Source organism: Centrocercus urophasianus, unplaced genomic scaffold (assembly GCF_019232065.1).
Source record: "Centrocercus urophasianus isolate 14NV4802_14NV808 unplaced genomic scaffold, USGS_Curo_1.0 seq_9, whole genome shotgun sequence".
NCBI classification, from domain to species: Eukaryota; Metazoa; Chordata; class Aves; order Galliformes; family Phasianidae; genus Centrocercus; species Centrocercus urophasianus.
Genome location: NW_024885532.1, coordinates 38008496 through 38021696, shown reverse-complemented (window position 1 = coordinate 38021696; position 13201 = coordinate 38008496). Strand labels below are relative to the sequence as shown.

The 13201-nt window shown below is 36.3% G+C and overlaps 1 protein-coding gene across 1 annotated transcript in view; it reads left to right on the top strand.

The window, feature by feature from the left end:
- CNTN5 (contactin 5) overlaps positions 1 to 13201 on the top strand; it is a 227958-nt gene that overhangs the window by 109238 nt on the left and 105519 nt on the right. Inside the window, exon 11 of the mRNA XM_042838727.1 lies at positions 440 to 590. Coding sequence (XP_042694661.1) covers positions 440 to 590 — 151 coding nt within the window. The remainder of the gene's footprint in view (positions 1 to 439; positions 591 to 13201) is intronic.

Genomic DNA, 13201 nt, shown 5'->3' with positions numbered 1-13201 from the left:
CAATTACTCTAACAGTAGCATTATTTATAAGAATTAACTCTAGGGAGTTCAATTTAGATAGCTATGGGATTGATATTTCTTTACTTTTTAACTTCTTACTTCTAACAAGCTATCCATGAAATCCAAAAATTTCAGAAAAGGTGTAGCCTAATAGCTGTGGAATTCAATTTCTAAAGCTGTTGGATTTAAAAAAAAACAATTTTAACTTAGCATGTTAACGTGGATAACATCTCCTTATTTAATAACTTGATTAACTTACAGACCTACCGTTTAGTCTTGAATGTTATTTCAAACACCTTCTAAAATTCCATCTAATCAGCGGTACAGCCATTGCAAAACCAAAAATGAAAATTCTGTACTCCAAACCAAACTATTAGAATGTAATGAAATGGAAACCTATGATCATTTTCTGTAGAGTTAATGTGCTTCTTTCCAACAGCTTCAGCTCCCACTTTCCCACTAAATCAAATGAGGAAAACAATAATTATTACCAAGGGCCAAGAAGTTGTCATTGAGTGCAAGCCACAAGCCTCTCCAAAGCCAACTATCACTTGGAAGAAAGGAGACAAAGCTTTAAGGGAGAGTAAGAGGTCAGAAGCCTGTTCGGTAAACTAAATATTGTCTTTGCATGCTTGATTCAGTCGTTCTAAATGAAAATGCAGACAGTAACAAGAACGAGCATGTGTAAGCATGTCTATGACTAGCATCAAGAATGAGTATACATAACCATGTCTATGACCAGTGCAAAGAGCAAGCGTGTGTAAGCATGGAAATGGTGCAATTATTTTGTCAAGATTATGAGGCTGATGGTATTGACTCTATTGTTCCCACAGTATTGAAATGAAAACTTTTCAAATTGTTCAGAGATGAAGACAGATGAAAAGACTGTTTGGGGTTTTTGTTCCCTTTATTTCCCTCTATTAACTTCAAAAATTCTTGTTATGCTATATCTACTATACATTTTGTTTGAGGATATTAAAAATAGAGATGGAGAACATCAGAATAGCATAAAATATCAAATGTGCTTATTCATTTGAAATGCTTTTAGTAAAGCGGATTTATGTCTTGATCACATTGGAAGTCCAAGAATAGCTTTAAAATGATTCAGAGACGAAAAATATGATTCCATTATAGGATTTAATTATACAAGTAATTTCTGTACTCGGCAGCATATCTCTCTAACAAAATAGGTTTGATTAAATAAATTCTGTCCATCTCTGTACATTAAACATAGCTTAAGTACCACAGGTGAAATGTTGGCTCTAATTGCACTTTACATGGTTGTATGTCTGTGCACTGGAATAGTTTTGCCAGCCTGCACGTGGTCTTTACATACATATTGTAATCTTATCTTCTTTCAGGTAACGTATGTGAATGAGCCACTTAAACTGACTGTTTGGCATTAGCCAAAAAAATAAAAGCAAGGCCTTTTTATTTATTTGTACAATTCTGATGACAGCACTATAGTGCATCTGTTGCTGTTAGTGACAAAAGCCATTTCATTCAGGTGAAGTTTATTTTTTGCCTTATGCCAATTGTTTTCTTCAGAAAAGAAAAAACAGGTAATCTATTAAGACATATTGGCTATCTGGAGAAAAAATGGGAAGCAACATTGTATAAAACATTTTATTAACAGATCTGTATTGTATAACACATATTGACAAGGTATATTACAGCAATTTTTACAAAGAAGCCAATAACAAATATTCTGAGATGGTTATTTCTTATGCTATTGCTGCATAGTTTTCACCACATGAATACTCATTTCCCTCATCTCTGCAAAACTTACTGCGTCTTCTTGATTACTGCATATAAATCATCTTTTTAGTCCAACACTGGTAAAGCAGTTCGGTATTTACCCCATGTCTATCCAAATATAGTCCAAGTCTGAAATTAAAATATCATAAAAATAAAATCTGGAGCTACATTTTTAGTATTTGCAGCTTTTGAAACTTGTTTATTTTGGCAGAAGCAGGAACACAAAAAGATAAAATAGGGAAATTTAGTAGAGTTGATTGAACTCTTTGAAATATTTGGTTTGTGATAAATTAATTTTAAACTATCCAGGAAATCCTTTGTATCATTTATAGCAATCAGCCTATACCTATTTTTTTGTCTGTCAGGCAGTATCTGTTTCAAGGGAACTCTGTTCAGTCTTTATATATGGTATTCACTAAGCAATAATTGTGGAATCTTTTCGAAGAGGAGATGAGGAAGGTTATAATATTTTGATGAGATGTGTGAGAGTTTTCTATGTGTGAGAAAAATCAGCTTTCCTCAGATATGGGTAATACAAATTTCAGCAAAAACCATTAAAAACTGTCATGTGGTGACATTGCACAAAAAGGTAAAACATAAAAGGTTTTAAAACATCCAAACAAACAAAAACCCACAGTCTAACATTCTGATTAAATAATAAGGAAAGCCAAGAAGAAATCAGTCCAATACAGTTTTGTCTTCTGTAGCTTTTTCCTTTTCCACCAAAGTTTGTGCAAAACATTAGGTATGTTGTGTTTTGCTTTTACTAAGTCTATCTTCCTGGAAAATGAATTTGCCACAGTTAGAGACATCAGTGAAAAAAATAGTCCCAATACCTCTCTGTACAAAATAGGAAAATCCATTTAACTAGTGGGTGTGCTATAATCTATCCCACTTCTTCCAGTCTGTGCTGGCTCCTCAGGTTCCTCCCATAGAATTGATATCTGGTTGAAAAAAAAAAAAAACCTCCAATGACAATTTATTTTGTAATTGAGCAGAAAACTGAGCTTGAGCACAATGTCTGATGATCCCTGCAGTAAGATCTTGGCTTTGGTTCATGGAATTTAATGAAGTTTGAAACACTGAAATGTTCCAGATTCATATAAAAGGGTAAAGCCTCTCACTCAGCAGGGCAACTATGGAAAGAGTCATATGAGCACCATCTATTGGCCTGCTTTTACCTATAAATAAATTATCCAACTCAGGGTTTTCATATTCACAATCTATTTGTGCAAGATTTGCTCTTCTTGGTGATCAGTCATTTATAATACATATCGTTTAATCATAACTATCAGCATTCAAGACAAACATTGTGTGAAACTAAAATCTCTTTCACATCACATTATCTTAATGAGTCATTAATACATTCAAAGATAGATTAATTCATTGTTTGTTTAAGCTGAGATGTGAAAATTAATATACTATGATTATGTAGAAGTTTCATAGTTTGGTAGACACACTTAAGCTGCATATTTTCATTGGTCATCGGACAACAATTAGATTTCTAAAGTATCTTTCCTAACCACATTTCCCTAGTATTTGTAGTTTCATAGGCGGATAGGCTGTGTGTCAGCTATGGCATTCTGTGATAATGTATACTTTGATTATTGATTTGAATGTTGATATTTTTAATCCATAAGAATTTTATAAAGATCTTCAGAATCCTTTAGATGATTAGAAGTTTTAGTTATATAGAGAAATGAATTGCATTTGAATCCAAGTTTGAAAAATCAGGTTATTCTTTGATTTGTATTAAAATGTTTGGCTGGTACTTTGATTTAGGAACTAAACAGAAAGAATTAGACCCTTGCGCAAGAGTACGGTGCAAAACAAACTTTTTTGTGAAGTTTCTAAAACATTTCAGTCAGGCACTTTGTAATCAGTAATTAAACCCTTACTTAGTAGTTCGGTATGAGGTTCTAGGCAAGACGCAGATCCTCACTATTTAAATCAAAGTGCCAGTTAGAAGCCTGTTTATAGCATAACCTTCTTTAAATTTTTTATAAAGCTAAAAGAATTCAATAAAAATGGTATTTCATCAAATTACTCTGGTAGATACTAAGTCTTGTAATAGCAGAATAGACTGAAATCTGACATTGATTACATCAGTATAAATCATGAATAATGCTAATAAAAATGATGATGAGATTCTGGACAAATTTATTTAAAGTAAATTAATTACATTTCTGAATTCAGACTTCTGTAAACTGCTGGTATTTGAATATTAATTCATTTCTGAAATGGAGTTTCATCACCTTCTTACGTAATCTACATTTCTTGTCTAGATTATCTTCCAGTTGTCCCTCCATCAGTGTGTATCAGCTGACCAAAATGCTGATCAGTTTGAAAGATTTGTTCTATAGCAAGTATGGTCAGATAGTGAATTAATATAAACTCTTTTTCCTGCAACACACATGATTCTCCATTGAGCGCTGCCCCAAATCCACTTGGCCACAAAATATTTACAGAACAGAGATGTAACTTACTCATACAAAATTACCCACTATATACTGCTGTTGAGGAAAATTCCTGTCTGCTGCAGAGCTCCTGGTATAGCAAAATTCAGATCTTTACCTATCAATAAAATTGTTTAACCAGCATCTCAGATACCTTTTAGCTGCTTATGAATTCACCAGAATTTAATGATTTGAACTCAATTTTAACTGCTGAAGCGACTGAGTTGGGTTGTTTTTTTAACATATTTTTGAAAAAAAAAGTGAGGCTAAAACAAGATACATTTTGAGGAGAAGGGAGATTTTTTTTTGTTTAATTGATGTCTAACATCAAGAAGAGCGCCAGAAACCTGCCACTATGAATTGTATCTGGGCTTTATTTTCTTACTGTATTTATATTTTAAAAATAGTAGTGAAAATAAGTAAAAGTGAGATTCCAGAAGAAAAAGAGAGTCTATGTCATCTGTTAGAAGGGACAGGCTACCGGGGGAGATTACAAGGAAGTAGCTAAGGTATGCAGGGAGGAAGTTAGGATGGCAAAAGCCCAGCTTGAACTCAGATTGGCCACTGCAGTAAAAGAGAATAAAAAATCCTTTTATAAATATATCAACAGTAAAAGAAGAACCAAGGGGAATTTTCATCCTACACTTGATGCAGCAGGAAATTTGGCCACTGAGGATAAGGAGAAGGCTGAGGTCCTCAACACCTTCTTTACATCTGCCTTTAATAGCCAGATCAGTTATTCTCCGGGCATTTTTTACGCCCTGATCTGGAAGTCTGGGATGATACTCAGAATATACTCCCAGCAATTCAGGTGGAGACAGTTAGAGAGCTCCTTCTCCATCTGGACTGTCACAAGTCCATCAGACCAGACGGCCTACACCCTCAAGTGCTGAGGGAGCTGGCAGGGTGATTGCTGAGCCACTCTCTGCCATTTATCAGTGCTCCTCATTAACTGGAGAGGTCCCAGATGATTGGAGGCTTGCTGATGTGACTCCCATCTTCAAGAAGGACAACAACAATGATACAGGAAACTACAGGACTGTCAGCCTGACCTCGGTACTAGGGAAAGTCATGGAGCAAATCATCTTGGGTGAGATCACACGGCATGCGCGTGGCATCCAGCGGATCAGGCCCAGCCAGCATGGGCTCATGAAAGGCAGGTCGTGTTTGACCAACCTCATCTCCTTCTACGACTGGGTGACCAGACTGGGAAAGGCTGTTGATGTAGTCTACCTAGACTTCAGCGAAGCCTTTGACACGGTCTGTCACAGGATTCTCCTGGGGAAACTGGCTGCTCATGGCCTGGACAGGTATACCCTTCTTTGGGTAAGGAACTGGCTAGAGGGCCGTGCCCAACGAGGGCACATTCACAGGGGTGAATGGAGTTAAGTCCAGCTGGTGGCCTGTTTCAAGTGGTGTCCCCCAGGGGTCAGTACTAGGGCCTATCTTGTTTGATATCTTTAGTGATGATCTTGATGACCTAGAAGAGGGGATTGAGTGCACCCTCCGTAAGTTTGCAGATGACACCAATTTGGGAGGTAGTGTTGATCTGCCTAAGGGTAGGGAGGCCCTTCAGAGGGATCTAGATAAGCTGAAATTGCTGGACTGAGGTGAATGGGATGAGGTTCAACAAGGCCAAGTGCCAGATCCTGCGCTTTGGCCACAACAACCCTATACAGCATTATAGGCTTGGGGATGAGTTGCTGGATGATTGTAAAGAGGAAAGAGACCTGGGAGTGTTGGTTGATGCTCAGCTAAACATGAGCCAACAGTGTGCCCAGGAGACCAAGAGGGCCAACAGCATCTTGGCCTGCATTGGAAATGGTGTGGCTAGCAGGAGCAGGGAGGTGATCGTCCCCCTGTACTCAGCACTGGTGAGGCTGCACCTTGAGTATTGTGTTCAGTTTTGGGCCCCTCACTACAAGAAAGACATTGAGGCCTTGGAGTGTGTCCAGAGAAGGGCAACAAAACTGGTGAGGGGTCTGAAGCACAAATCCTATGAGGAGCAGCTGAGGGAGCTGGGATTGTTCAGTCTGGAGAAGAGGAGGCTCAGGGGAGACCTCATTGCACTGTACAACCTCCTGAAGGGAGGCTGTGGTGAAGAGGGATTTGGTGTCTTCTCCCAGGCAACAAACAGGACTCAGGGAAACAGCCACAAGTTGCACCAGAGGAGGTTTAGGTGAGACATGAGGAAAAACTTTTTCTCTCAGAGAGTGGTCAGGCACTGGAATGGCTGCCCAGAGAGGTGGTGGAGTCGCCATCCCTGGCAGTGTTCAAGAGGCTCCTGGATGAGGAGCTACTACGAGATATGGTTACGTTTGTGGTAGCAATGGTAATGAGAAGATGGTTGGACTAGATGGTCTTACAGGTCATTTCCAACCTTGTGATTCTATGTTTCTATACTTAGAGAAGTTATCACGGAGAGAAATTGGGAATGGATGCTAAGGGTGAAAAGAAAATGAAAAAGCAGTCATTCTGTGTTAAAAATTCTTGCTTCTTCTATGGTGTAGAATATATGGAAGAGAAGTCTAAATGCCATGCCAGGTGACTGAAAGCTGCCCTGTGAATAAAACAGAGGTTATCCATAATATTTGGTCTATTCTGCTAGTGGTGATGTGATATTCACTTCCTGTGAGCCTCACTTGATGTCATTGGAACTGATTCACAGCTAAGAGTTCAGTAGTAGCTGTACAGTGAATAACTGAGTAGTGAGTGTTAACAGCAAGTACATTGAAATTCAGTTTTTAAATATCACAAATAAAATATTATGGAGCTATCAGACATTATACACATAGAGAAATATTAATAAGGCAATTCTGCTTTCATAATCCTATGATATAAAATTTCAGGACATATATTGACCTGTGAAGAACACACAAAGGACTAATCAGAACCAAGTAACAATCTGCATCAGTATGTTCTACCAAAAAGAATAAAACCATTGGAGGAAGCAAAAATTTCTAGCAGTTCATATCATACTTTACAAGAGAATTAACTGAAAACACTGAAATTCTACCTTTACCCAACTTCTCATCATTTTGTGTCATTTCATTTGTATTTCTCAAACAAGCTGCTGTGAACGAAGTCAACGAAAAGAAAGAGAGAGAAGAATGAGATATTTAGACAACCTTGAAAGGTCCTTTCCAACTCTAAGGAAGCTGTAATTCTATGATCTTGTATTTTGGTATTGAATTCCAAACACTAATACAAGATTGCTACAGGTTGAATAGAAAGAGACAGAGAGAAGCCTGAAATGATTTAATTTTACCAAAGTTCAGGTTAATACTGAAATCTTTCATCTACAGAAGCAGTTGTCCCATTGGCTGTCATACTTTTCTATGCAATTATTGGAAGCGCTTAGGGCATTTAATTTTAAAAATGTCATCATTCAAAACAGAAATGAAAATGGACATTTTTATATTCTTCTGGTCTTTTATACTCTTTCATTTTCAGTTTTGACAGGTTCTTATTACAGTTCTATTTTTTATTTTTTTTTTACTATATTTAAGGATCTGTCAATATATCCATTGTAAGTTCCTATTTTTAACAAATTTATAGTGCAATTGTTAGAGGAAAAAGGAGTAAAAGAAGGAATAATATTTAAAGAAGGAAAGAAGAAGAGTTTCAGATGTGAAACAAGACCAAGTGAAAAAGATTTTTGTTTGTAGATGAAATTTATATTTAATTTTAATTTTATTTTCACTTTTGTGGTAACATTCCGAAAGAATTCCAGTTCCATCTAACTGTAAAATGTTTCTTCACTTTAAACTGAACTATGTGCTCTGTGATGGCAAAATACAGTGTGTATGTAAAAAGGTTGGAAAATTATTCTGAACTACAATTTTCAGTTTGTCAATTGAACCCGAAAAGGCATTGACCTATATCTGGCACAAACTTCTCTGCATCTGTATGATACCTCACACAGACACCACAGGATCACAGTCCTCCTCTTTTTGATGAAAATGCCACTTTTCTTTTTTCCTTTGTTAGTATGATTTTCAAATTTAATCCAGTTCTTATTAGCAGGATATTGTGCAGTCTGGTAATTTTACTTTTTATCTCCAGCTAAATATGCAAAGAAAAAATCTATGTATGAGTTTCAATTGATTTGGCAAATAGTGTTTTCCACAGGTTACCAAATCAATTCAGTGGTTATAAACATCCAACTCTTTTCCAGTAATGATAACCAGGAGAACAGTTTCTGTTAACACAGAATCACAGAATCACAGAATGGCCAGGGTTGGAAGGGACCTCAAGGATCCTGAATCTCCAACCCCCCTGCCACAGGCAGGGCCACCAACCTCCATGTTTAATGCTAAACCAGGCTGCCCAGGCCCCCATCCAACCTGGCCTTGAACACCTCCAAGGATGGGCCATCCACAGCCTCTCTGGGCAGCCTGTTCCAGCACCTCACCACTCTCTGGGTAAAGAATTTCCCAATTTCCCTATTATTTCTCAATAATATTGTATTGAAGATGATTCTATTAAGTTATTTAGGCTGACTATTTTTAGGGAAATGCTGTTGGATTCCAATACAAAAATTGCATGTTTGATTATTACAGTGCATTGAAGCAAATATTATTTTAGAACAAGATCCTCTTCCTCAGTAGTTGAGTTAATGTTTGAAGAAATATCCCACTGTCTCCTACCAAGACTCAGTTCAAAGGGGATATAACTGTGTAAAACCAGACTTGAGGTTCCTTTGGGGTGCCCTACAGCTTCCCTCCCTGGCCTTGAGCTGCTGTGTCAGCTGAGGGCAGGACTCCCTCTGCAATATCCATCAGGTACGTGTGGATATTTTAAACTTCTTCAAACACCTATAGGGGAAATAGACACTAAAACTTAGGGAGTTGAGAGCCACCTGGCAAAACTTGTCATTTCAGTACTTCCGTACAATTGCTTTTCTTTATATTTTATCAGTTAGGAACTGCAGGTTTATCCCATAGCTTTGCACAAAAGGAAAAGCTGAATAACCTTTTAATTTGCTAATCATCAAAATTTATTTTGTCTGTTATGTACCTTTTAATACCTTCTTACACAACTCAACTAATTATAAGTTAATAGTTCAAAACTTAACTAGCGTTCATTTTTTCTGCTGTTATAAATGATGGCCTGTTTGTGCACTACACATGCAGAATGACAAGTCATCAGTTGCTTAAAGGTTTTTCTTTGCTTAAGGCTCTTTAGACTATGACTTTCAGCATAATTTGTCCTTAGTAGAAACAGCATCTAAAAATCTTGGGAATTTAAACGCTTATCTTCGTGTCACCAGCTGATCCTCAGATTCCCGTGGCACTTTAATGATCAGGAAGTAGTGAAGAGAGAAAATGAGAGACATTAAGAAAGGGAACTTCAAGACAGAAAGTCATAACTTCCTGTGAGAGTTCTGCAAGTCACTTCTTTCAACTTTTTGCATAAATCATGGTCTAATTTAGCTGTGGCAGGCTCATAATGGGAATTAGAGATCTGGTTATAGAGTAGAGAAGGGAAACAATGGAACCTTGACTAAATAGTGAAAACAAAAATCTTTTTACAAAAAAAAAAAAAAAAAAAAAAAAAAGGCTCCTCATTCAAAACTCGTACTGTTTCACTTACTAATTGACAATCTTGTACAATACCAGTTTTGATAATACAGTGATTTTGGTCATCCTCCTAAATAGCTTTATTTTAATGTAAAATCCCCGGTGATCTCACCCATTAAAGAGAAGATAATTATACTACTCAAGGAAACCAGCAACCTCAATTTCTTTAGAAGAAAAGTCAGAAGATTGTAAGAATCTCAATTTATCAGAATTTCCAAAATACCAAAATAGGCAGAGAACTTGAGTAAAGAAACAAGCTGGAGTCCATCATGCCTGGAACGTTTCCTGCTTTGTGGAACCTCAGGCAAGGGAACCTCAGGCAAGAAATGCATTTCTCTTTCTGTGGGTGCAATTTGTTCTGGTTCCTGTGACAAAGTTACACTGCTAGATTTCCCTTCTCTCATCTTGGACCTCTTGTTTTACAATGGACAGATTTAGGGATTTCATCCACTTGATAATAGTCCCCTTTATTTTACCAGGGCTATTTTTCTATCAGATTGTTTCCTTAGTTGGCTGGTCATGAAGAAGTAGAAATGCTTGTGCCAGAGCTGCTCAGGAGGGATGAGAGCAAATAGTCATGGAACAAAACTAGTTTTCATAGCATAGGAGTGTCCAGGATAGCACACAACGCATCTCATGCTCTCTTGCCTGTATATGCTGCACACTAATTAGGGCAGATAATTTATCTACACAAGTAAATTAAAAACAGTCTAGTAATCTTGGTGGGAATTGCATTAAGATGCAATCAGTTATGCTGTTAAGCAGTTAGTCCCTGGCTTAATATTAGCCTGCACAAAATAACTGTCCCTAAGTAGTCCTTCCATTTTAGGAGTGCAGATCAAAAGATATTCTTGCTAGGCTGTCCATGTTCTGCTGCTATGTTTCACAGACTAACAGCATCTAATAGGATGGAAACAGTTTTGTGATCACTGAAATAAGTATACAGAAAGCATATGCCTAATTATTTCTCCAATAGAGAAAAAACTGCTGTTTAGTTGTGCACATATAAGAATCTTATCCAGAATATCTGAGGCATTATATAAACTGAAATAATGACAATATAAATAATAATTGCTGTGATTCAGTAACATGTTACCACACAGCCATAAACTGTCTGTAGACACAGCTCTGGTTTTTAAATTGTGAATTCATAATGTTAAAGACGACATTCCCAGAGCATGCTGGGAAATTAGTAAAATGAACCCAGATTGTTTTGATTAAGAAACCTTGTTAAGTTCCAAAATAATATTATAATAGTTGAGTACATATTTTTCTTTATAGTGCTGTACGTTGCTGAAGTACACTGTAAGTGTTGTTCAACATGTCGTTAGATCTACTAGTCAGACCCATGATGTTTGTGGTAACTATAGATAAATATTTTGTATTCACAGTCTGATAAAATTCATTTTGAACCACAAAGCCATCTTTCCAAGGAATATTCTTCCTCATCTGTCATAATTCATGATAAGCCAGTATGCCTTTTTAACACATTGTCACTTATTGCATCAAGATTCATTGACATTTGCTGTAAAAACCTTATATACAGAATTAAATTTAATATTAAATTTCAATATTTCAAAAGAATTTGTGATGCATTTTGTATTTACTCTGTCATCATATTCTGACTGTATGTCCACCTTGAAAATTCATGGGCTGTCACTATTTATAGGTTAATTTTTTTTCCAGAGAACAGAAGTAAGTCTAAGCATATCATTTAAAACTTAAATATATTTGCTGAAAATTAAATTGTAGAAAATATCTGATGCAAGCATTGTGATGTCTAGAAGATAAATATGGTATAAACTTGCATTCTAATGAAATTTGTAACAAATTAGAATGGCCTCTGTCTAGAAAACAGTAGATTACATTTAACTCACATATTAAAGATAAAAAAATAATGAACATCTCAATATCAAAAGAATTTCAGACTTCTGTTCAACCCTATGTATCAATTTCAGAAACCAGAAATTTACTATCCAAACATTAATCTCAGCAGCTAATTTCTAAACCATCTATGGCAATGCAACTATACCAGACCCAACATGAAGGACATTTTATGTCAAAAAAGGGCACATTTGTCTTGTTTGCACTTCTGTGTATTTGCATGCACTATAGCACAACTATCTTTTGAGTTGTCAAGGTTGAGATGTGCTTTGTATTGAACCTATTAGATGTTGAATTCTACCTGAAAATTTTCTATCAGTTATCTATAAGAAAAACAAAGGCATTCATTTCAATTACTATCACATATAATTATCACATTATTTCTGATTATGACTTGCATCCTCATATTAAGCACTATCAATACCATTTTCTCTTTGATCAAGGTGTTAAATTAAAATAACTTTAAATATTTCTTCCTAATAAATGATAGGGAGGAGAAAAGAAATTCAAAATAGAACATTTTTGAAGAAAATAACAGAAATGACCCATCACAACTTGTAAACTGTTGATCTATTTAAAGTAGTGAAACAACCTATTTCTAATATGATCTAGTGCAAAATATCAATTTTCTCATGGCAAATTGCTCACAATAGTGAGCATATGATTCTACTGAAAATATGATTCTACTGAACTTAGTAACTTCTATGGAAGTATTTTCTATGAAGGTTGCTCCCAAAGCAATGCTTCCTATTTCATTACATCAGAAGCAGATGGTGGTGATACAGCAGTAAAGGTAGAACCTTCCCACCAATATTTTTTTGCCATGTGAGAGACAGCAGAAGAGGGGCAGTCTGACAGAATAGCATCGGACGTGGAAGTGTGTATGAGACAAAGATGTGAAATTTAATTCCTCCATGCTGAAAAAATGGCGCACGTTGATGTACGCTGGTTGGATGTTCATGGAGACCACTGAGGATGTGCATGTGAGCAAACTGAGGCAGTGCATTGTGGTGCAATTGAGCAGTGACAACAGCACCATGAAAGACAAGCCACTTTCCAGGGGGCCACGCAGATATTTATGAGTGCAGCATGCAGGTTTTTGTTCATTGATAGTGAAAATGACTAATGATAACTATGCTGAAAAATAGTGTTTTGTAGCAGAGAATTTACTCAGTATTGAATAGTGTCATTGTGCTCTTTGTATCTGTTGTATTTCCATGAAAATGAATAAGAGACATCAGTTTCGGAGCAACCTATTTGTATACATTTTTGTGATTCCTGAATTTTTCATGTTCCTTTCAGTGTCTGTACATAAGCAAGTAAATAGAGAGAACGCCAGAAATAAAAGAATAGTACTCTAATGCACACAGCAAGGCTAAAAACGTAACAAGACTTCTATTTATTAAACCTGCCTTGATAAAAAAGAGAACATTTTAGTAAGAACAAACTGAAGAATTTCATATTTGTGAAGAATTTGAATGAGCATCCCTAAACCTTAACTTTCCCTTCCACATTCCTTTT